The sequence below is a fragment of the Polypterus senegalus genome, chromosome 2 (genome assembly GCF_016835505.1).
Source record: "Polypterus senegalus isolate Bchr_013 chromosome 2, ASM1683550v1, whole genome shotgun sequence".
NCBI classification, from domain to species: Eukaryota; Metazoa; Chordata; class Cladistia; order Polypteriformes; family Polypteridae; genus Polypterus; species Polypterus senegalus.
Window position 1 is genome coordinate 52,615,480 of NC_053155.1, and position 25,305 is coordinate 52,640,784.

General features: G+C 37.7%; 1 protein-coding gene across 3 annotated transcripts; it reads right to left on the reverse strand.

The window, feature by feature from the left end:
• Positions 1-1,029: 1,029 nt before the first annotated feature.
• On the reverse strand, positions 1,030-23,424 carry LOC120522908 (nectin-3-like). 3 transcript variants are annotated; one of them, XM_039743685.1, is made up of 8 exons: positions 23,361-23,424; positions 20,101-20,202; positions 19,646-19,978; positions 15,171-15,467; positions 10,418-10,523; positions 8,066-8,211; positions 2,504-2,623; positions 1,030-1,129 (listed from the first exon to the last, which is right to left on the reverse strand). In XM_039743685.1, the coding sequence occupies exons 1-7, from the start codon at positions 23,401-23,403 to the stop codon at positions 2,505-2,507; spliced, it is 1,146 nt and encodes a 381-aa protein (XP_039599619.1). In that variant the 5' UTR covers positions 23,404-23,424; the 3' UTR covers positions 1,030-1,129; position 2,504. The 3 variants fall into 3 exon arrangements, with proteins under 3 accessions (XP_039599619.1, XP_039599618.1, XP_039599620.1); XM_039743684.1 differs by having other exon boundaries at positions 2,504-2,626; positions 23,361-23,419; XM_039743686.1 differs by having other exon boundaries at positions 2,504-2,626; positions 23,323-23,396.
• Positions 23,425-25,305: the final 1,881 nt, after the last annotated feature.

Genomic DNA, 25,305 nt, shown 5'->3' on the forward strand with positions numbered 1-25,305 from the left:
CTAAACATGTGTTTTACTTTGTGATCATCTACTCAGACCGGCTATTGCTTACACTATATGAAAAATCCACCCACACCAATTGGCTGCTAACAGAGAAGTAAAAATATAATCAACTCATCCCAGAGAGTGCCAAGAATCTGTGATAAAAACAAATTGTTTACAACTTTGCATTGTCATAAACATACAGTAATTCTGATGCTGAAACCTTTGCTGCTTCAGAAGAGATGTAATATTTAAAGCTTTTGTTTCATGTTTGCTCCGGTGCCCCACAGACTGTCATTGTAAGCTGCTGGGGGTCTTCACAAAGCCAACCTTTCAAAAAAGAGAAGACATTTCCATTGCCATTAGTTACCACATGAGACAAATAAAAATACTGTGGCATGCAGCTGGGGGTGGTACCCAGCCGGGACGCCCAGAAGGACCAGAGGAAAGCTTATGCCTCCTCCAGACCCCGAGGGGGCCACCCCCCTGGTGGTTTTGGGGACCATGGGAACAGAGCTTAGAAGTTCAACCCTATAGGGGCCCATGGTCACCACCAGGGGGCGCCCAGATGCCTGAGGAGCCCTGGCCCTCAGCACTTCTGCCAGTGCTGGAGGGAAGAAGACCAGGGACACCCGGAGTGCTTCTGGGTGCACAGCTGGCACTTCCGCCAAACCTGGAAGGGCCGGTGGAAGGTTATCGGGAGGCACCTGGAGCTCGTTCGGGTGAGCGTAAAAAGGGGCTGCCTCCCTCCATTCGATGGCTGGAACCGGGTGGAAGAGGACGGAGCTCGGAAGAGAGGAGTGGAGGCAGCCAGAAGAGTGAAAGGCATTATTGAGAGGCTTGGACTTTAAGGGTGATTGGTACGGGGTACTGGGTTGTGTGCACTGTAAATATTGTAAACGTGTGTTGGTTGGTGAACCATTGGTGTCCTCCTGTCTGTGTCCGGGCCAGTTTCCACAAAACTGTAATGCCAACAGCACGTCTGATAACACAATTCCATATTACAATTTATTCTGGAAAAGAACTGCATAAAAATAACCCACAAAATAGCAATTCACTCTTTATTTCAATTTTATTACTTTTAACAGAATAAATTGATTTCCTGTGGTCTCAGCAACTCCTTAATTTCATCATGGTCTTCACCCTCCTGAAATGACACAGAATTGTAACGTCATGACTATACAGTAGCAGGATTTTTTTCTCTGACTGTTGTTCTTTTTTAAGTTTAGTCCGCTTGCAATGTTTGCTTTGTCATTAGGTGAACATTTAGAGGGTCCTTAGTATAATATAATCTGCTACACCAGGGGTTTTCAGTGTTAATCCTGGCCTCTCTCCATGGCTACAGGTTATTCACCCAGCCAATTTCTTTGTTTAATTAGACTTCTCTATTAGTTAAACAATACTTTACTTCCAGTTCCTGTGTTTTCTTGAGTCAATGCAGACATTACAAAATAGTTTTGCTAAACCTCTCTTTTTTTTTTTTTAAAAAAACTTTTCAGGTAATTTAAGCCATTATTTGCTACACAAAGGAATGATAGCGAAACAGCTTCTACCTTCTGGTCTCCAGTGTCATTTGCACCTGTACCAGCTCATTGTTTATTGTTAGTATTCAAATATGCTTTCTGATTCTCAGGATTTTTCTTTTAGTTGGCACTGTTCTCATGAATATCTTAAGTCTAGTTTTTAATATACAGATGTGCTGCAAAAGCAGGTGGTGGCAGATTAATTCTCTCTGAATACAAACAAAGCAATTAAAATGTTTATCAGTGAAAAATAAAGTTAAACACTTAAGTTATTATGATGTATTTGCTTAATACCCTTATACAAATTAACTTATAGGTTTAGAATACAGTTGAACTGTTTACACCCTTTTTTAACAAATGGCACAGTGATTGGTTAAAAGACTTGCACAGGGTCACACAGGGAATTGAAACAGCAGCCATGGGTCCGAGGTCCCAGCTCTCAACCACCTCACCACACTCTATATTATATGTCTTAAGGGACACGTCGGACCTTTTTTGTTTAGTATATAGCACTGTATTTGTACCAGAAGCTACTGTATTTTTATACTGTCCTAGATTATATCCTTCTAAATCAAATTTGACTTTAATAACCAACAGTCTATCAACCATATTGGGGAACTGTGGAAACTAAAAAAAAATACAAAATCAGTTTATTGGCAGGGGATACCTTCTTAGAAGAAGAAAGGGTTAATCCAAATAAACATCAAACTATCATTATTACCCCCTCACCACCAATCTAAGTAGGCTGTTACAGCAGAGGTCATGAAGGATGGTCTTTAAGATAGACTGCATACAATTTACAGAGGTGGAAATTAGACATATTAAATAAATGAGCATGATTCATAATTTTTTATCATTAAATTTCCTTTAACGATATAATCCTTCAAAAAGGAAGAATAAAAATGTAAGGAGTTATCCCCTTCAAAACTAGTTCATTTCTTAAAAACCACCAAGATTAATAAGATGGCGTAATCATGATAATAAATAATACCACTTGCCTTAAGCTTGACCTAACTCCCGATTCCTTTTCTTGAACATGAGCCATAGACAAATACCCATTACTAAAATAATGATCAATAGGGGAATAATGCCCACAAAGTTGATTCTGTGAACTGGTGCTGCTGCAAGAAAATATTTACATTATTAAAATCTTTTTATTTAATAAAGTAAATCAAGTCAACTAGACAGTTACAGGTATATTTGACTAGAAAGCATGTACCCTGATTAAACATTATTATGACAGTTATATCAGAAATAAATAAATAAATCAGATTTATATTATATTACAGAATAAAGCATTTGCAAACACATGTTGTTCCACTAATCCTAAGAATCACAGAGAATCATACAAATTTCATTCAAAGACATTATATTTATAGCTGGATATACAGTATTTGTGTGTAGAAATTATGTACAAAGAATTTCATCTCTTTAGCAAAGAAGCAAACAATTTATGTTTTATATTGTCCCTTTATACAAGTGCAAGTGTTGGCTCTGTCCAGTGACTGCTGGTATAGGCTCCAGCTACCTTTGGCTCCCAAACTGGATTAATTACCTTTAAAAATAAAAGGATGGATGGGCCTTATATAGTATTAGTAGTATATCAGGATATAAGAAATTTGACATGACTATTCAGTCAATCAAGATTGCTTGTGGAGCTAATAACTAAGCTATCCCAATATCTCATCCAGACACTTCTTAAAGATTGTCAAGGTTATTGCTTTAACTACATGTCTCGGTCAGTTGTTCCAGATTTCCACAACATTTTATGTGAAGAAGTTTTTTTTTTGGACATCAGTCCTAAATGTACTTCCTCTTAATTTCCACTGGTGTCCCTTAAGCTGAATGAATTCTGCTAAATCTATTTTATCAATTCCTTTAACAATTTTGAAGGCCTGGGTTAGGTCCCCACACGGTCTGCTCTGCTCGAGACTAAACAGGTTTAATTCCCTGAGTCTCTCGGTGTACAACATGTCCTTAAATAAAATGCACAGATGCCACTCCTGATGCACATGTTCATTGTGTTTGCAGTTCAAATATCTATTTACTCCACAAAACATATTCTGAACCTGAGATCTGAAAGATAACCTTCAGGAATCCGATATCAGCAATTAATTAACTTCTGAGATAAACATGCAACGGTTGTTCTGTGATACATAATGCAGAGGAGTTTTATTTTCATATTTCTGCCGGCTTTGGATCCAGCCTGAGCAAACCTGAACTACACTAAGTAGTTGGAGAATGGATGGCTATGTGTTTAACATACTGTATTTTGAAAGTAAGATTATAATTTTTTAATAACCTACTGTATAATGTAGCATCTCTGTGTGTACTTGTGTTAAAAATTTGACATAATTGATTTATTTATGGATTTTGAGTGAGGTTGCAATTATAATAAACTTAAAATAAATGAATTACATTTGCATTAAAGCTAATGATGCCAATAAAAAAGCTGATCCATGTAACGTACTGAAGACAAAAGAAATATAAACGGCTTCATTATGAATATGTAGTGCAATAAGCAGACATCAGCATGCAGGTAACACACAAGTTTGGGTCTTTTTTCAGAAAGTAAAATGGTGATCATACTGTATTAATTAATGTGTAGCAAGTTGGTTGGATATACAAGTAAAAATTTCACTGTGCTCTGTAATATAAAAATACAACAAATACTACTACTGCTAAAATTAATGTAAACAAATATATGAATGAATAAAATGTTTGCTCTATAAAATAAAGAATGATGTATTGCTGTTATAAAGGAGGGACCAATAGGGAGTGCAACTGAAATATTAATGAATTGATGCAAGACAAGAAGTAGACAATGAGATGCCCTGTTGAGTTTTAGGACCATCAAAAGGGGGCTCAATGCTTAGTGACTGTCCAAGGCTTAGTCGCTTCCAGGGCACAAAATAATATTGGGGATACGTAAGTCTCCAGAAACCTTCAGACCAAGTTCACATTCCCAAGTTTAGTACAGGGTTCTCCCATGGCTGCAGTTTTTTTTTATCTCAACCAGTTTTACAATTACTGCATCATTCTTACTTTTAATTAATATTATTGTTTAGTAAGTTGTATTTTTTAATTCTCTTATTCTAACAACTTCTGACATACTTGGCAAAAATTTTGCCAAAACATTAAATGCTTACATTTTATTTGCCATTTTCTTTTTAATTCACCCTTTTATGTAGAGTTTGCTTCCTTAATTGTACCCAAATGCTGCCAATACTGAATAATTCTCCAGTAACATATTCACTTGTCCACTCACTTGTAAGAAACATCTTAGTGAATAGCCAAGTAAAAATAGGATGGAAACGTTTTGTCATTTTTACCATTCATTGTTGTGTGCACTGCTCATTAGTAATCAACAGCATTTGGAAGCAATTAAGAGAATAAATTCTAAAGAAAGGAAACTGGCAAAAGGAATGTAAGCATTTTCTGATGATTCTGAACTTATGGGGTGTATTGAGAAGGGGGAAGAGGCAGTCTATAGGATTCAGGTGGAGAAGTTTGTTTCTTAGTGCAGAACAAATTGCCTGCAAGTTAACATTAGCAAAAACAAGAAATTGGTTATTGACTTTCACCATACAAATGAGCTTCTATGTCAGGTCACACTATTCAGGAAATGGATGTGGAAGTGGTGCAATCCTATAAGTACTTGGGGGGTCCACATCATCAACAGGTTGAACTGGTCTTGTAACACAAAGGGGCTATATATAAGAAATAACAGAGCAGACTCTGTTTTCTTAGGAGATTACAGTTGTGCTAGAAAGTTTGTGAACCCTTTAGAATTTTCTATATTTCTGCCTCTAAATATGACCTAAAACATCATCAGACTTTCACTCAAGTCCTAAAAGTAGATAAAGAGAAACCAGTTAAACAAATAAGACAAAAATATTATACTTGATCAATTTTATTGAGGAAAATGATCGAATATTACATATTTGTGAATGGCAAAAGTAAGTGAATCTCTAGGATTAGCAGTTAGTTTGAAGGTGAAATTCGAGTCCGGTGTTTTCAATCAATGGGATGACAATCAGGTGTGAGTGGGCACCCTGTGTTATTTAAAGAACAGGGATCTATCAAAGTCTGCTCTTCACAACACATGTTTGTGGAAGTGTATCATGGCACGAACAAAGGAGATTTCTGAGGACCTCAGAAAAAAGTTGTTGATGCTCATCAGGCTGGAAAAGGTTACAAAACCATCTCTAAAGAGCTTGGACTCCACCAATCCACCGTCAGACAGATTGTGTACAAATGGAGGAAATTCAAGACCATTGTTACCCTCCCCAGGAGTGGTCGACCAACAAAGATCACAACAAGGCTTCTCTCACATTGGCTAATGTTCATGTTCATGAGTCCACTATCAGGAGAACACTGAACAACAATGGTGTACATGGCAGGGTTGCAAGGAGAAAGCCACTGCTCTCTGAAAAAAACATGCTGCTCGATCACATGGACAAACCAGAAGGCTATTGGAAAAACGTTTTGTGGACAGATGAGACCAAAATAGAACTTTCTGGTTGAAATGAAAAGCGTTATGTTTGGAGAAAGGAAAACACTGCATTCCAGCATAAGAACCTTATCCCATCTGTGAAACATGATGCTGGTAGTATCATGGTTTGGGCCTGTTTTGCTGCATCTGGGCCAGGACAGCTTGCCTTCATTGATGGAACAATGAATTCTGAATTATATCAGAGAATTCTAAAGGAAAATGTCAGGACATCTGTCCATGAACTGAATCTCAAGAGAAGGTAGGTCATGCAGCAAGACAACGACCCTAAGCACACAAGTCATTCATGTTGTGGAAGGACCTGAAGCGAGCAGTTAATGTGAGGAAACCCACCAACATCCCAGAGTTGAAGCTGTTCTGTACGGAGGAATGGGCTAAAATTCCTCCAAGCCGGTGTGCAGGAATGATCAAAAGTTACCGGAAACGTTTAGTTGTAGTTATTGCTGCAAAGGGGGGTCACACCAGATACTGAAAGCAAAGGTTCACATACTTTTGCCACTCACAAATATGTAATATTCGATCATTTTCTTTAATAAATAAATGACCAAGTATAATATTTTTGTCTCATTTGTTTAACTGGTTTCTCATTATCTACTATTAGGACTTGAGTGAAAATCTGACGATGTTTTAGGTCATATTTATGCAGAAATACAGAAAATTCTAAAGGGTTCACAAACTTTCAAGCACAACTGTATATTCATTTAATGTGGGAAGTGACATCCTTTACATACTCTATAACTCTGTGATGGTCAATACAATCTTCTATACTGTGAAGTGCTGAGCCAGTAGCATCTCTTCAAGAGAGGCCCACCAAATCAACAAGTTAATTAAAAGGACAGGCTCCATTATGTAATGCACCCGTGGTCTCACTGGATGTAGCAGAAGAGGAGAGAATAAAAATAGAACTGAGTGTCATTATGAACAATGCTGCATATCCTCTCTCTGACATACCAACAATGAGAATTTTCAGCCAATGAATTATTCAACAGAAGTGTGTCAAGAAAAGCTAATGGGGTTTCTTTATGCCAACAGCAATATGTCTGCATAATCCCTCACTATGACAGTAACTGCCAGGTCAGAAGTGTTCTTTCTTTTAAGTCACTCTGCCACAGACAGACTGATGGTAGCAGAGAGATTAATTAGTTTGTCAATGGTCTCGGCTAGGATTGGCTTGGCCCTTTGAGTGTACATCAGGAACCAGACTTGTAGGTACACATGGGGAACACTAGACAGAAGTTGGTCTTAGGACCCTGATGTTCTTCTGACCCTGGAAGACATCTAGGAGTCTTCTCCAGAAGGACTAGAAAGGAGGATTAGAAAGACCCTTACAGATTTCATTAAGGGGTGCTTGGAGTTAGGATAATCAATGGAGACAAGAGGTCTCCTGGTAGAATGATGAGAGGCCCAAAAAAAGAATGCGAGTGAGCAGGAGTAAACATCAGAACAAGCAGGGAAAGTCGGCCTACTGCCTTACCAAGAAAACAGGAGACTTATTGTTTAATCAGTCCCTGTGAAGCAGAGTTTATTCATTTTACCCTGTCTTTTAATAACTGTTTATTAAACTGATTAGATCTGTATCTTGTTGATTCCTTTGTTCTAATAAATTCTGCCTTTTGTGCCATTTCTGTCTACCTGATATATTTTCCTTTAGTATTGTCGCTTTAACTTGTTTGAGTGATTAACAATTCACAGTGCACTGGCGTGCCAAACTCCTCTGTCTTTCCTTAAGAGTAGATTAAAAGGTGATGTAAATATTAAAAGACTATGAAAACAGCACCAATGTTCTTTGGAAAATCTACAATTTTAATTCTATCTGATGTTACTCTTGTGACAATAAATACAGTGGGAACTGTCTAAGTGTATGTTGAGCTCAATGATGTGTATTTGTTAAAACATTTATGATCATTTCTATGTTAAGCCGTTAACGTAGAAAACTTCATTAAAGTGCCAGTTATTGGTCAAGTAAGTATTTCACACATGGACAGCACAATAACAAATCTTCACTTTTTGTTTATAATAGATAGATAGATAGATACTTTATACTTACATTTAAGATAAAATGTGCCAACACCAGTGCCTCTTACATTAGTTGCCTTACAAAAGTACTGCTTATTGCTTTCATTGGCTAGCATCAGCATAAGATGTCTGCTCCCCTCTGATGTAACATTATCAAAAGCTATTATGTCACTTTCCCTAGAATAGTTACAAGAAACATATCTGTATGAAACCATTTTATAAACCATACTATAACACAAACAGTTTTATTGGCACTGAAACCTAGACAGGAGGTTAAAAAAAAACCTTAATGGAGACAATTCCAACATTGACAACAGAAAGATAAATCAGAGCGTCAAACTCTTCTTTGATACTTGAGTAACACGTCTTCTGATCAAGAAAGCATGCCTCAAAGAGGCAGTAGTCTCATTCTGTAAATTGAGAGACATATCTATGAAGTTATACAATAGCAGACACTGTTCTAAAAATTCTATAAATTTAATATTGAAGGCATTACACAGTATATTAAGGAAAAAACAGCAACTGTAATTTACAGTGGTGTGAAAAACTATCTGCCCCCTTCCTAATTTCTTATTCTTTTGCATGTTTGTCAACACAAAATGTTTCTGATCATCAAACACATTTAACCATTAGTCAAATATAACACAAGTAAACACAAAATGCAGTTTTTCAATGATGGTTTTTATAATTTAGGGAGAAAAAAAATCCAAACCTACATGGCCCTGTGTGAAAAAGTAATTGCCCCCTGAACCTAATAACTGGTTGGGCCACCCTTAGCAGCAATAACTGCAATCAAGCGTTTGCGATAACTTGCAATGAGTCTTTTACAGCGCTCTGGAGGAATTTTGGCCCACTCATCTTTGCAGAATTGTTGTAATTCAGCTTTATTTGATGGTTATCTAGCATGAACCGCCTTTTTAAGGTCATGCCATAGCATCTCAATTGGATTCAGGTCAGGACTTTGACTAGGCCACTCCAAAGTCTTCACTTTGTTTTTCTTCAGCCATTCAGAGGTGGATTTACTGGTGTGTTTTGGGTCATTGTCCTGTTGCAGCACCCAAGATCGCTTCAGCTTGAGTTGGCGAACAGATGGCCGGACATTCTCCTTCAGGATTTTTTGGTAGACAGTAGAATTCATGGTTCCATCTATCACAGCAAGCTTTCCACGTTCTGAAGCAGCAAAACAACCCCAGACCATCACACTACCACCACCATATTTTACTGCTGGTACTGATGTTCTTTTCTGAAATGCTGTGTTCCTTTTACGCCAGATGTAACGGGACATTTGCCTTCCAAAAAGTTCAACTTTTGTCTCATCAGTCCACAAGGTATTTTCCCAAAAGTCTTGGCAATCATTGAGATGTTTCTTAGCAAAATTGAGACAAGCTCTAATGTTCTTTTTGCTTAACAGTGGTTTGCGTCTTGGAAATCTGCCATGCAGGCCGTTTTTGCCCAGTCTCTTTCTTATGGTGGAGTCGTGAACACTGACCTTAATTGAGGCAAGTGAGGCCTGCAGTTCTTTAGACGTTGTCCTGGGGTCTTTTGTGACCTCTCGGATGAGTCGTCTCTGCACTCTTGGGGTAATTTTGGTCGGCTGGCCACTCCTGGGAAGGTTCACCACTGTTCCATGTTTTTTCCATTTGTGGATAATGGCTCTCACTGTGGTTCGCTGGAGTCCTAAAGCTTTAGAAATGGCTTTATAACCTTTACCAGACTGATAGATCTCAATTACTTCTGTTCTCATTTGTTCCTGAATTTCTTTGGATCTTGGAATGATGTCTAGCTTTTGAGATGCTTTTGGTCTACTTCTCTGTGTCAGGCAGCTCCTATGTAAGTGATTTCTTGATTGAAACAGGTGTGGCAGTAATCAGGCCTGGGAGTGGCTACGGAAATTGAACTCAGGTGTGATACACCACAGTTAGGTTATTTTTAACAAGGGGGCAATTACTTTTTCACACAGGGCCATGTAGGTTTGGATTTTTTCTCCCTAATAAAAACCATCATTTAAAAACTGCATTTTGTGTTTACTTGTGTTATATTTGACTAATGGTTAAATGTGTTTGATGATCAGAAACATTTTGTGTGACAAACATGCAAAAGAATAAGAAATCAGGAAGGGGGCAAATAGTTTTTCACACCACTGTACATAACAGTGAGGATAAACAATTTAAATGAACAGAATATGAATTCACCTAAAAAAGATACCTTTAGATTTTACTACTATAAACTGTACTCTTCTATTACAATAGAAAGAAAACTCCATTAAACATGAAAGCTCTAAACAATTATCATGTCTAGCATGCTCTTCTCATACATAACTAATTTAATCTAGACATAAGTATGGCCGGTTAAACAAAAAAAGAATAACAAAGAATGGCTGTACTTTTTCCAAACGAATTTCTCTGCGGCAGGATTGGCATCAGCTTCACACAGGATAACCATCTTATCAGATTCAATCTCTGCGATCCGTACAGTGACAATGGGTGCATCTTAAAAACAAATGGTCAAGAATACACTTCATTATTTGACTATTACCCTTGTCTGCTACCCATCTAACTGAAACTGTACTTCTAAATACACTGAATATATAAGTACACTGAAAGATTTCCAGTTTTAAAATCAACATCTTCTGAGGAAGTAATGATTTCAAGATATAATGGAACCTCTGCTGTGAGAACAATGCTTCACAATTAAACTGCAGGTCCTCTCTCTGCTGCCTCATCTGGACTAATTGTTTTATGACTATAAATATGTGATAATTTTTTACATTTTCCATTATTCTGTAATAGTACAGAAGTTAAAATTTCAGTCATCTACTGTTTATTATACAAAAATAACTTAAATATATTTGCCTGTCAAGCAGTTTATTTACACTGCTTTTACAGAATATTTATAATTTATTAAACACCAAAAATACCTTATGTTTACTGTGTTTAGAGCACCCTCAACTAAGAGAAACAAAGCAGTAATAGTATAAAATACAATAATTAATATTAGCATAAATTAAAAACAATGGAGTAGGGATTAAAAGTGAATGAGACTGCAGGATTACTGCACAAACTCTTGGAGTCAGTGTGGAGTCTACACATTCTCCCTGTTTCTGTGTGGGTTTCACTCCCCGGTTTCCTTCCACTGGCCAAAGACATGCAGGTTAGGAGAATTGGTTTTGCTAAATTTGGCCTGTGTGTGTGGATAAGTGGATTAAGAAAACTGGTGGATGGATGAATGCTTTGTTAAGCTTGTGTGTATAAAATGTCATGAACCTGGTGCAGTTGCTCTTGAGTGAAACAATCAGCAATCAGTTGTCCAGTAAAGCTACACAGGAGTTGAAGAAGTGAGTGATGCACAATGCTATATTTAAACTGAGCTTTAGAAGAAAATCAACTCTGCTAAATTAAAGAATTCAAACAGGCTCAAGTAGATTCTTGAGCTCAATACTAAAGTTCAGGAAACTGACAGAAGAAAACCACAGAAACATAGGGACAACATCCAAAGTCCATGCTGAAAACTGGGTGCTAGATTTGAACCTATTACAATGAATCTGTAAAGTGGCAATCAGAGTGTGCTGCTGTGCCATCTAAGCTAAGAATATGTTAAAATATAGTAATAAATATCTTGTATTTTTAATAATTAACAGCATTCACACTTATGTTGAATTCTAAACTGTCTTAAAGCTGGAGAAATGTATCCTGTGACAGAAAAAAAAACAGCACAGTTGGATAAAATGATTAAAGTTTTTTTTGAAGATAAGGATAAAAGTAAGGAGAAGTGGATTTTAGAACTGTTCACTCTTCATATAAAAGAATTATTCAATCACTTTTAAATAAGTTGGATGAAGTTTACGAGTTCAGGTGCTGTGACATTTTGTTTATTTTAGAGATCCGGCTAGGACTTCTTATTTCAGACGCTATTTTAAAACTGGACAGGCTTCATTTAATATCATTGGACAGAGAGAAAAAGGCGGTAGGGATAACTGGAGATTTATATGAATAAGTATTAGTAAAAAGATGAGCACATTTTAATTAAAGCCAAAATGTGTTACCCAGACATTGAAATCCAGACTTAATTTATTCATGTTATTATGGATTATGGATTATTATGTTTTAAGCACTTTGAGCTACATTATTTGTATGAAAATATGCTATATAAATAAATGTTGTTGTTATTATTAATATATTACATTAATGTTTATTAACTTGGGAACAGAAATGATTCACTCTGTTATGAAAATTCTAATGAATAAATCATTCTGTCCCTAGAATGATGGTGGCTTCAACCAGGGAAACATCAGAACAAACATCTATTAGCTTGTTTCATTTGTGGACACAACAAGCTGGACCTACTCCATTTAAATGTCAATGTTGTACAATGTAAACCTGTGGCACATGTGGACAGGTATTGTGACCTGACATTTGCGCGATAGACATATGAGCACCGACAAAATAGCGGCGATTAAACGCGGCGTCAAAATCACGCCGACAAAATTGAGAAAGTTTCATTAAATATGAATTACTAGTTTAAAGCATATATAATAATGTTTATTTCAGTCAATATTATGAGACGCGGCATGCCATCAGCACGGCACGCAGATAACCCTTAAGATCACACCCTGCATATGTAGGAAGAATTGCAGCAAGACGTCTTGATAATTGAGCGTATTTAGGCCTGAGTTATACTTCACGCGACGCGACGCATGCTGCAGCGGACGCTCCTGCTACGCAAGCGTTGTAGTGTTTATACTTGCGCGCGTACTTTACGTAAATCTGGAGGAATCCACCAGGTGGCAGTGCGAGATATTATCGCGGTGAGAACATGTTCGGCTTCTCTGTGTTGTGAATTGCCTAAAACACCTATTAAATTCCGATAACACCTTACCGCAAAATCTCTGAAAAGGATGTTTATTGATTAAATCCATAAATCCAGGGATGTATGTGTCCATTCCAGCTGAAATTTCCACTTTAATCACAAAATACACGTTTTCACCGTGTCCTTTATTTTTTTCTCAGTGGCTCAAATATAACGCTATACATTATGTTGCTGTTGTTAAGTTGCAAAAATTAAAAAATAAAAAAGACATATATAAATGACACAATACATTTTAAAAGTCTCACATACCATCTTTTGTGCCGTCTATTTATTTTTTTGCAACTTCACATCGGCTACATAATGTATAGCGCTGTATTTGAGCCATTCATCAAACAGCAAAGTGCGCACATCGATCCCCGAATGATCTCCATAGAGGCTTGCTGTCACGTGTACTGTAGATAGTAAACAGAGACTCTGACGTCACGTTCCGACTTTTAGGACACTGCGCCCCCCGACTTTTTGCTGGTACTGCAACTCGCGCGCGTCGCGTTAATTTCTGAGGACCTGCTCAGAGGGCGCGTGAAATGAACGCTGGGAGCGCGTGGCAGCCATGATGCGGGCGCGTACGCATTCTGAGCGTGAAGTATAAATGAGCCCTTAGACTTTCTGGCTGCCTGACTGCTGGTAATTCCGCTTTGTATACGACGCGTTATGCCAACCCTCGACTGAGTTATTTGTTTGCGGCATGCCATCAGCAGTTATAACAGTTATAACCTAGCACATAATGTGTACATAATGCGCACGTACGCGTCCCACTCTCTTGGCCTCACTCGCGATTTTGTCGGCGCTCATTTGTCGAAAACCAGTTAGCGGGTTTCTCGGCGCTCATTTGTCCGTCGCGGTTTTGTCGGGGCTCATATGTCTATCGTGCTTTTGTCGGTGAACTGACAGGTATTACCATCCTACTTCCACCTACAAGCCAATTATTGTCAGCAGCAGCTCTCAGTTATCCAAGCCTGAGGTTTATATGTTTGTTTGGGGGGTTGTTGTTTTCCATGAAGCTTGTATTTTTCTTCTGCTTCTATAACTAAGCGTTTCATGAAAATTTCCACCGTGTTTATAACTGTATGTGACAATATGTAAACTGTATGTTTGATTTAAAAAAAATCTTATATTTCTCATTTTTTATTTTAAATTCTCTAAATTCTCTGTATTTTTGTATTGATGCAATTTTCCTCAGCAAGGCTGGATTTTTGTCTAAAAATTAGTGGAAATATCTACATGCAGAATTAAAGAATTATTTATTTAAAGTTAAAATAGCAGGTATAACAAATTATTTAAAAGACTGGCAAATAATATGATTCCGAATTTTATAAACTACTGTAAGCACCAGAAAGAGTAAACTGTGTATTAAAAAATGTCTGAACTAAAAATATCAAAGTGCTAGTTATACTGTGGGTTTTTTGACATCAGAATCACTTTTATTTGACAGTACTAAATGTACAGGAATTTAATTTGGTGGCTTTGGGGCTGCTTAAACAGAAAACAATATCACATACAAATAACATAAATAAAATAAGTTAAACAACATATATTATAGCCAGTTGCAGAATAGTGCGATTACAAAAGAAATGTGCAAATGATGTGGAAATGAAACCATGTAGGGGTATAGTGTTTATACATGGGCATATGTACACACACACACACCTTCATACATAAAAGAATATAGAAATAAGCAAGGAAGACAGACTGGTGAAGCCTATTGCTGTGGGAAAAAAACTACAGAGGTGTCTATTAGTTTTAGTTTTAATTGACCAAAAGCATTTACCCGAAGGGTGTTTTGGACAAAGTGATGACCCAAGTGAGTCAGTGGTGATTCCTTTGACATAGTTTATGACACTAGATACATATAGGTCTGCAACAGTTGAAAGAGCACAACCAATTATTCTTTTAGTAGACCTCACAATACAATGTAATTTACTTTTGGAGTAGACTGCTGCAGAACCAAACTAGACAACAAAGCAGAATGTGATCACACTTACATTCCTCCTAACGAGTCTGAAACTCTCCTTGAGTTAATTTACAAAAATTAATGTCAAGCCCTGTGCAATTATGAAAATCTAAACATTAGCACCTTGTAATGTAGAAAAAGAACAGACTCTCAACTTCAGATTACCCAGTATTCTCATCACATGCTCATCAAATTGCTATATAGGGAAGACAGCTTAGGTCTGATTTAAAAGTTCATTGTGGCTTCTGTTTTGAAATAAACCGACTGAAAACAAAAAACAACAAATAGTTTTCAAAACTAAACATAAAACAATACTCACAAGTGATATTTAAATTGACTGTTGTATTAATTTTGGTTGCAAGAACAGGCTGCTCCACAACACAGAAAACCTCAACCTGATTCAGCATTCTGGAAGGCACAGCAAGTAGATGACTTTGGACTGTTGACGAACCATCTGAATCTGAAGTGGAGTTCATCTCCACTCTGTGCTCAAAGGTGGTGATCCATGACATAGCAGGTTTGGGTTTTCCATTGACTGCAGTGCAAACTGCAATGACACCTTCAGTGGTAACATCTTCTGGAATACGTTCACTTTGCACTGTCACTGATGGCTGAACTAAAAGAAACAAGAGGAACAATAAATGTTGGACATTTTGCGATGCAATATTATAAACAAAATTGGTTCAGTTAACCTCCATGGCAATAACCCCGACTGCCTCTTGGGCTTGGAATTCTATGTAAAGAAAGTTAAACCCGAGTATCTCTCAAAGTAAGCTGTTATAATCCAATGGAAAGTGTTAAGCCTGAATAATGCTCAGACAATATTCTGTTGCCACCCAGTGGGTAAAATAACATTAAAAATACATGAATATTTATTTCTATGCCACACTATGATAACTCAATATTCATGATTGTGGTGGAGCCCTCAAGCAAAACACACAATGACTTGTAAATGAGAAGCTTAGAACAAACAAAGTTTTACAACAGATTGAAACTGAACCATTACTTGAATCAAGTGACAGTGATGACAATATGAATTGGTCATCAAACGTTGAAACGGACAGCAAAACTGAAGCATTGTATGACCAGACCTCCATAATATGCCTTTTGACTTCTGTTGTGTGAAGCTTCACTTTGATGCGACTATAACTGTATGGCAAAAAGACAAAAATATCTTTCAATTGGAAAGACAAGAAAGATGTTAGATCCCAAAACATTGTTCACAATGCCGCAGCTCTCAATGTTTGTGTCAGGGATAATATGAAAGTCACTAAGCCTTGCTCTGTGGTTACCTACTCATGTGCAAGCGACAGAAAACATATTATAATAAAAAATGCACAAAGAAACACTCTTCTACTGTCCTGACTGCATTGTCGAGCTGTGCATTGGTGACAGTTCGAAAACATATTACACAAAGAACATGTAGGACATCTGATGCCTTTCCTATCATATTTATGTTTTGGTACTTACATGTTCATATTACTTGTAACAATATTTTTATAATGAAAACAATTCTATTTTTTGGCTTCATTTTCTGGGCCTACAAATAACACTAAAGAGGCTACTCAGTCTTATATATGACACACTTCAGAAAGCATCCAATCTATTTTGCCAGTAAACAGGAAAAAAGAGAAAAAACTATTGAAGGATCAGAAAAGAAATTAAAACATAATGAGATGGCAAAGTCCAATATATTAATCAAAGACAAAGGCAAAGTCCAAAACTCTTAAAGCATTTTAAAATCACTTATAACATCATGGTTTTTTTTTTGGAGAATCCAAAATCTTGGAAACTGATTATGTTGTGCTGCCATTTTAACTACCCTCTGGAAGATGACGTCACACAATGCAACTTACAGGGTCACTTGGTGGCAACACAGTCTTGTTTCTACAGTATCAGCAAAATACAAATAATGGCAGTGCTTGTGATAAACAAAAAAATGATTAAAAAAAAAGAAAAAAAAATTAACAATATAATAACAACAAAGAAAATCATCAGAACAAATTTCCACTGGTATGAGTAACAATAAAATACCCAAAAAATCCATCCATCTATCATCACAAGGAGATTTTCAAGGCAAACAAGCACAACTCGGAATAAACAAGATAAAGCATAACATTACAAAATAATTCAACACATGATGAACTTCAGGGAAACTAACTTGGAAGTGTCTACATAAGAAAGCATTAGCAATGGCACACATGAGTATATATCACGGTAAATTTTATATACCTTGCACAGAAAAGCCACTTAAACAAAATGTAACTAAGATGTTTAAAACAAAGAGACTTCATAGCCAGTTTACAGAGCTCAACATTCATTTCAGGCTGCCAATTTAAACCTACTTTACATTACCAAAATCAAAACAGAACCTAATTAGAATGTCTCATTTAGGAAGGACATAATTGAGGCAATGTAACTTGAATTGCCTGTGTAAAATAAAGAATTTATTAAAGGACAAGGTCACCCTCTAGTGGGAACCTCCATAAAATATTTGAAAAATAACTGATCATAACACAGTGAATTCTTTCCTTAATAATAATACATTTTATTTATATAGCACCTTTTCCATGCTCCTTTGTAAAATTGTTTCATTTTGAATTGTAAAGATATGAGAATATGTCCTTGTAGCCTAGGGTTTAGAAAAGTACCAATATTTCTGGTAGGTGATCCAGCACCCTGCTCCAATATTCCAAACTTAGCCCTCAAAGCACAGTGCTTTTTAATAGTTGTAGTATTAATATTGTCACCTGTACAGAGTACAGTCAAATTCCTATTTGCTTGTTCATTCAACATGCCACACATGGCCACTTCCCAACAGCACGACAAACAATAATGTATTAAAATAAAGAGCTAAATGAAATTAATAGAATACTCAAATCAGATTAGGACCAAGGAGCTTGTTGTGGACTTCAGGAAAAAGAAAACTGACATCAAACCACACTACATCAGAGGGGACTGTGTGGAGAGGGTGTCAGACTTCTGCTTCCTTGGAGTCCACGTCAAGGAAGACCTGTCCTTGGGTGTGAACACAGCTGAGCTCGCAAAGAAGGCTCGGCAGAGACTTTATTTACTAAGAGTCTTCAGGAAAAATAACATCCTCCAAAAACTGCTGGTGTCCTTCTATAGCTGCTCTATTGAGAGTATCCTGTGCTACTGCCACTGAGAGTTCTTTTCCAGCTACACCACAGTGCAGAGGAAAACACTTCAGTGGATCATAAAGACTGCCCAGCAGGTTATCAGCTGTTCTTTACCCTTTCTGGATGAACTGCATGGCTCTTGCTGCCTCAGGAAAGCGGAAAACCTTTTAAAAGGCTCCTCACAACCTGCTCATGACATGTTCCAACTGTTGCCATCAGGCAAAGGATAAAGGAGCATCAAAACAAAGACTAATTGACTAAATAGCAGTTTCCACCCTGTTGCTATTAGGACATTGAATGCCACCTAATCACCTCCAATGCAACATGTTGATTACAGTGCAATAGATGACATCTTGTGTAATAGTGCTTCATGTGCAATATGGTTTTATGTTGAATGTTTGTGTTCTACCTCATTTCCTGTTCTTTTATAATTATATTTATTTTTATATATACTGAATATACATTTTTTAGATGTATTTTTTTGACCCCGCAGGGACTGCACCTAATTTCGTTGTATTTGTTACAATGACAATAAAGATATTCTGATTCTGATTTTGATTACCTGATGTATTCCTTACTTTTTCCCTACTTACATCAAGTAACAGGGAAATGGAGTCTACCCCAGCAGCAATGAACATAAGGCATACAATGAAAATTGGCAAAAGGCTGATACATCATAGGGTCCACTCACATACATCCCACACCTACATTTACTGTACATGGAGACAACTTTGAGACTCAAGTTAACCTATGTGGTATCCGGCCGGGGCTGGAGCCTGGCCGGGACGCCCAGGAGGACTGGAGGAGGGCTTGTGCCTCCTCCAGACCGCGAGGGGACGTCCGCCCTGGTTATGTTGGGGGCCTCGGGTAAAGGGCTTGGAAGCCCAGCCCTGTAAAGACCCGTGGCCACCGCCAGGCGGCGCCCCGGTGCCTGAATATCCCTGGAGCCCAGCACTTCCGCCACACCAGGAAGTGCTGGGGGGGAGATGACAGGGGACACCCGGACGGCTTCTGGGTGCGCAGCCAGAACTTCCGCCACACTGGGGCATGGCTACGGAGGAGTGCCGGGAAGCAGCTGGAGCCCATCCGGGTTCCTATTTAAGGGGCCGCCTCCCTTCAGTCGATGGTGGAAGTCGGGTGGAAGAGGACGGAGCTAGAGAGAGGACGGGAGGCGGCCAAGAGAGAGGCACAAAGACTGTGAGGCCTGGACATTTGGGGGAACGGTGCTGGAGGCACTGGGAAGTGCACTAACTTCATTATTGTAAATATATTGCAAAGAAACGTGTGTTGGGTGAAATTAAGATGTCCGCCTGTCTGTGTCCGGGTTCAAGTCCACACCTACCATTCATGTGCTTAGGATATAGAAGGAAAACTGAAATGCCTTAAGAAAAACCTTCACAGACACTAAACAACATTTAAACTCCATACATACAGTGCGTGGATATGGGATTCTAACACCCCGACTAACAACTGTACCACCACGACAGCCAGCTACCAATTAAAATGTCTTTTTTTTAGAAAATTCATATCAGTTTTTGATAAGCATCTATTTAATAAGTTATTTCCTCAAATTTTTTCTAATCATTTATAGGATTTAGAATTATTTCATTCTGCAAATTAACACACACAGTATTGCTGACAAGGTATCACTCACCGTAAACTGTAATACGAAACACATCTTCAAACGTCCCACTCGGAAAAATGGTGAAAATACATTTGTACTCCCCATCATCCAAGAGACTTGTGTTTCGCAACAGAATAGAGGCATGCCTTTGTTCCTTTCCAATAAATGAAAATCGCTTGCCAAACTCATTTAACGCTTTTCCTGCACCATCTTGTGCAATGACAAAAATGTTTTCCCACTTGCCGCTGGTATATTTCTGCAGGGATATTTGTTGAATCACTTCACTTGTGTCCACCAGTCTGCAACTAATGGTCACATTTTTGCCTGATTTTACACTTACTGGTTCACTGATCACTCGAGTTCCTAGCAATACAAATGGAAAGCATAAAAAAAATAATGTGGTGCATTCTTATGGGCCCTGTACATGAGTACAACATATAGTAACTAAATTTGACAAAATTGTTGAATACACTTACTGGACTTACCATTAACACGTAACAACAAGAGAAGAAATAACAAAATACACATATTTTGGTGGTAATGGTGAAGAAGAATGCCAATAAACCCAGGTCTGCATCGTCTGCTAACTGTGAAATTAAAAAGTTTGTTATTGATCACCATATAAAAAAGAAAACATCTATAAATTAACAAACTTGTGGTCATTCTATTTAATTGATTTTATGACATTTTTTCTTGTACTTCTTGCAAAAACACTGTGAGCTACAAAGTCAAAGCCAAATCTAACTTTATTGTCTTCTCAACCATATACAAGTATAAAGATAGATGAAATTGCGAAGCTCAGGGTCAACAGTGTAACAACATGAAGTGCAAATTAAAAAAAATTTAATTAAATTAAAACTAGAATTAAAATTACAAATTTAAAATTAAGATTTAAAATTAAAACAAAAACAAGACAAGACATTGTGCAAAGACAAGACAAAGAAGTAGTTGCAATATTGACATGTAGTAAGCAATATGAACATTGATACAATGTATGGTATTATGCAATCTAGATACATAAAATATAGTCAATAAATTAATATAATAAAGAAATATAGATAATATAGAAATTATCAGTGTATAATACTAGTTGTTTAGGACATGTGTAAACAATGACAGGTCAGAATGTTTCACAGCAAAAGGATAGCAAAGAATGTCATAGTGCAGTGTGCAAAATACTTAAAGGTCAGGAAGAGATTTTCAGTTCTTTTCTATATGGACACAGCTTTGCAGTAAAGTGGCTTGCATGTATAAAAGTTCTGTTTTTAGAGGTGGTCTAGGCTTTGTGGAAGGTCCCAGGTGGCACCATGGTGTTAAGGAGTCTGACAGCTTGGGGGAAAAAACTATCCTGCAGCCTGGCAGATCTGGCTCTGATGCTGCAGTATCTTCTCTTGGATTGCAGAAGTGTGAAAAGTCCATGTGTGGGGTGTAAGGGGTCCTGCACAATGCTGCTGGCCTTGCGGACACTGCGTTTGTAGAATATGTCCTGTAGTGAAGGGAGAGGCACCCCAATAATGTTCTCTGCTGTCTTCACTATCCTTTGCAGGCGCTTGCGGTCGGATATGTTACAGTTGCCATACCAGACAGTGATGCAGCTGGTCAGAACACTCTCAATGGAGCCTCTGTAGAACACTTAAGTATGGAAAATTTCCCAGGTCATAGGTACAAATTATGAACCACAGTAACAAAGAATATGCACGTGATTCATGACCTACTCATGAAAAACATTTTAACTGATAAAAGAAGAAACTGTTCATTCATACAAATTAGCTAATAAAAATGGAATAAAGTGCTATCATTTTTCCCTTTGTTAAAGTAGAACAAAATAACCTTGAAAAGAGCTCAAGAAAAAGGCTAAAACCAGCAACACATCAAAGTCAAATTTTCTCCATGAAAAAAAAAAAAAAATAGCCCAGCCAGGTAGAATAACTGCCCAGTGATAACATTATCAGCTTTTGGCACCACAATATTAAAAAAAAAAAAAAGATTTGTAGAATGAAATTTTGGGAGCCTTTGTGTGACTGGGGTACACCCATATGTTTGTTAGTGCTGGTGGCAGCGAGTCCTTGTGTGGAATACTGAGAAGTGACAGGCTTGAGGCATCACTCTGACATAATTGTGTGGAAAGGCCCCTATGTGGGATATTATAGAGTGACTGGCAGTGGGCATCACTTGAACAAAATTGTGTGACAAGGATCTCTGAAGTGTGTGTGTGTTATCTGTGTGTGTTAAACTAAAGTGCGAGAGTAGATGAACTTAGTAAGGGACTTGGTTAAGTCTCACAATGCCCACGATAATACAGTCATTGGGCCAACAATTGTAGTTGTCAAGTGGGGCATCAAATGTGAGAGGTTCACTGGGGCAAAAGCTGTGCTAAAGTTTGCCCAGAGTTTGAGAATGTGCATCAAGGACAAGCTCCTAACCCTGTGTGTGTTATTGTCTAAAGAAGTTTCAGGTATTGGGACTCTGAATTAAAACGTAAAGTAGCTTCAAATATTAGAAGTGAATTTAATATTAATATTAAACATCAGATATTAATATGAACATGATATATTAGAGACATGGTTAAATCTGCTGCCTCACTGATCAAGTGTCCTGTGTTTGAGTACCATATCACAGCATTGCGTGTTCCCCCAATGTTTGCATTAATGATTCCTTTGGGAATTCTTGGTTACCCTGGCACATCAGGTTCATGTATTGGTAATTCAACAACCCCATTCTATGTAATTCAGGGTATTCATGTGCCATGCCATAAACTGGCATCCAGTCTAGGGCTGTTATGTGCTTCATGCCATGTGTTGCTTGGGTAGGCTCCAACCCTACCAACCCTGAACTGAATTAAGTGGGTATGTATGTATGTATGTATGTGTATGCACAAGAGCTGGGGAAGTTTAATGATAGCATTTAGTGTTTTTTATTTGAACCACCGTTTGCTATTACTGTACTGTAACCTTACTACTTAGTTATTACAAAAAAATCTCATAGGGCCAGGAAGCTTTCTCCATATGTTTCACACAGAGTACTGTATACAGTGGAAATTCTTCAAAATATATGCAAGATTAATACCATTCAAAGTTTGAAAATTTAGATCAGTTTTTACATCAGGAGATAGTGTAGTCAGTATTTCCCTTTTCGCTTTAGTTAATGTATACGTATTGTCAGTACGAACCATATTATCAGTTATTTTATTAATAAAGGATAATATGTTCGTTTGCAGTTCCAAGGGGAACAACCCCGCATCTACCCGTTTTTTGTTTTGTGTACAGTATATCAGCGAGCCGACCGACCTCCGATGGCATATAACATCCCCAGTTATACAGCGGGCACAAGAAGTATACCCACGGTTCTTTTGTTGCACGTAATTTTTTCCGGAGACCTCTAGCTTTAGTCCCATTCGAATCACTCAAATGACGGAACTTAACTGTCATGTTGATTCGCACGAGACTTGTTTAACCTAAGGTTATTGTTCACAGACTTTTTACATTTGGTAGAAGTATCCGAGATGTGAACGAGCAGTCCGTGAAACGTTACTGACACGTGCGATTCTGACGGCACTAAAATTACAAAGGTCCTCCTGCAGTTACTACTTTACTGCACCAAACTATGCATGAAATTACAGAAGCTCTGAACCGCACAGTGAAAAGAAATTTGGAACAACCCTTATCTCGTACGTTCACTACGTTTTTTTTTGCCTCAGACATACATACACGTGAACACAAAAGAGTCTTCATTAACTCTCTCTCACCATCAGCGGAGTTCAAAGACAGAAGTTGAACACTTCCACGCATGCGTACTTCAATATCTGGAAGTGACGACACACACTAGCTCGGAAAATAAAGAAAAATCATTGTTTGGATAGTCTTTTTATGAATTGGGTAAGGTGACCGTCCGTTTTCTGGGGACAGTCCCCTTTTTCGGACAACTGTCCTCACTCGGAAACATGTCCCCTTTTTGCCATCGGTTTAAGATTTCGTCCCCGGTTTCAGCTGGTTTACTTTCATGAATGTATCTCATCACCACGATAATTTGAACTCGGCGCGCGTGCGCGGTGTTTTGACGGAGGTTATGCTTTACCACATCCTGCACCTTTGGCTAGAAATCACGTGATAAGCTTTCTTTTTGTACTCTGTAGTGTTTAAAGTCCCTACTAGTGATCTATAGATTCTAAGAGAGGCACGCCGCGCCCCGCCTCTGTCTGTGGCTGTGTCTACGCGTGGCTTGCTTCTGGATGCGAGAGCAGCGTGGCGGCTCTTTTCTTCCACCTGTTGTTTCTGCATTTTGGGGCTGTGATCCCTGTGATTCAACATGAGTGCTAAAAGGAACTGTCAGTTCAATGATGGGCTTCAGTGTGAGTTTTCGTATTTGCGTTCGACCCCGGATGATTCTGTTGTGATCTGCAGCGTGTGCGACTCAAAAGTTTTCCATCGGTAGTGGTGGGAGAACTTCAATCACGATTGGCAGAAATAAATTCTGGTGACCGCTTATATTAGGCACAGTCATTTAAAGGAAAGGTGTTTGAACAGGCTAAAAAGATTTAGTGGTCGTCTTTCAGTGAAAGTATTGTGAAAGAGACTACAGATACCGATGTTTGGAAAATGATTAAAAAAGCGAGTGGTTAGTAAAGATTAGACAATTCAAGTATTAGATGATGAGGGACGATTGATGGTAAAGGAGGTTGAGAAGACTGAGTTAGTTAGCTAAAGCGTTTACTAAAACTCACAGTAAAACAGTTTGTCTGAAAACATTAGGATAAATAGGAGAGTACTTTTAAAACACTAAGGCGATATGTTGGAAGCAAGAAGTAGCAATGATGATATTACGGTTATGGAGTTTTCTTTAAATGATTTTTAAAAGCTGTTGCAAAGACTAGGAGGACATGTCCTGCAAAGTATGGCTAATGTTATTGCATGCTTGGAAATATGCCAGAAATATCCTTAGAAATAATACTGAAATTCTATAATTATATTTGGAGAGTAGGATTCTTACTTCGTGGAAAAACGCAGCAGTGATACCGATTTTAAAAACAGGTAAACCCCCTGGAGACCCTTCTAGCTGTAGACCAATATCACGACACCAATTTCTCACTTACGTAAAATCATGGCACGAATGGGTAACGGAACTTTTAAATTACTTGTTAGAAAAGAAAGGGGAAATAACTGGTCATCAGAATGGATTTAGGAAAGGTAGAATGGCGTTGGATTCTATTTTATGTTTAGATGTATAGATATTTAAAAAATCGGGAGTGGTCTCCCCTAGACTTTCTCGTATTCAGATATGGGGATATATATTTGAGGAGTAAACCGCAAGACAATGATTATATTTTCTTATGTGCATTAAAGAACCATCATAACATACTCTATAAAAAACAACAACATGCAATTCCCCACCATGCCAAACAAGTTTCAAAAATTGTTTGAATCAATTCATTTATGTGCGCCCCACGATTTTATTTAGTCGCATATAACTATGACAATTGTGGTTAAATAAAAAATATTTTTTTGCATTTATAACTAATGTAAATAAAATTGTTTTACTTAAAAAATGTACGTGTATATACTGTATATATTGTTATTTTTTACTATTCCGCACCACACTCCAGTCCAGCTAGTGGCAGTAATGCACCATAAGTGGGTCTGCTAACTGCCATAAAACACAAACGAAGAAGAGGAAACATTGTCTATAGAACCGTT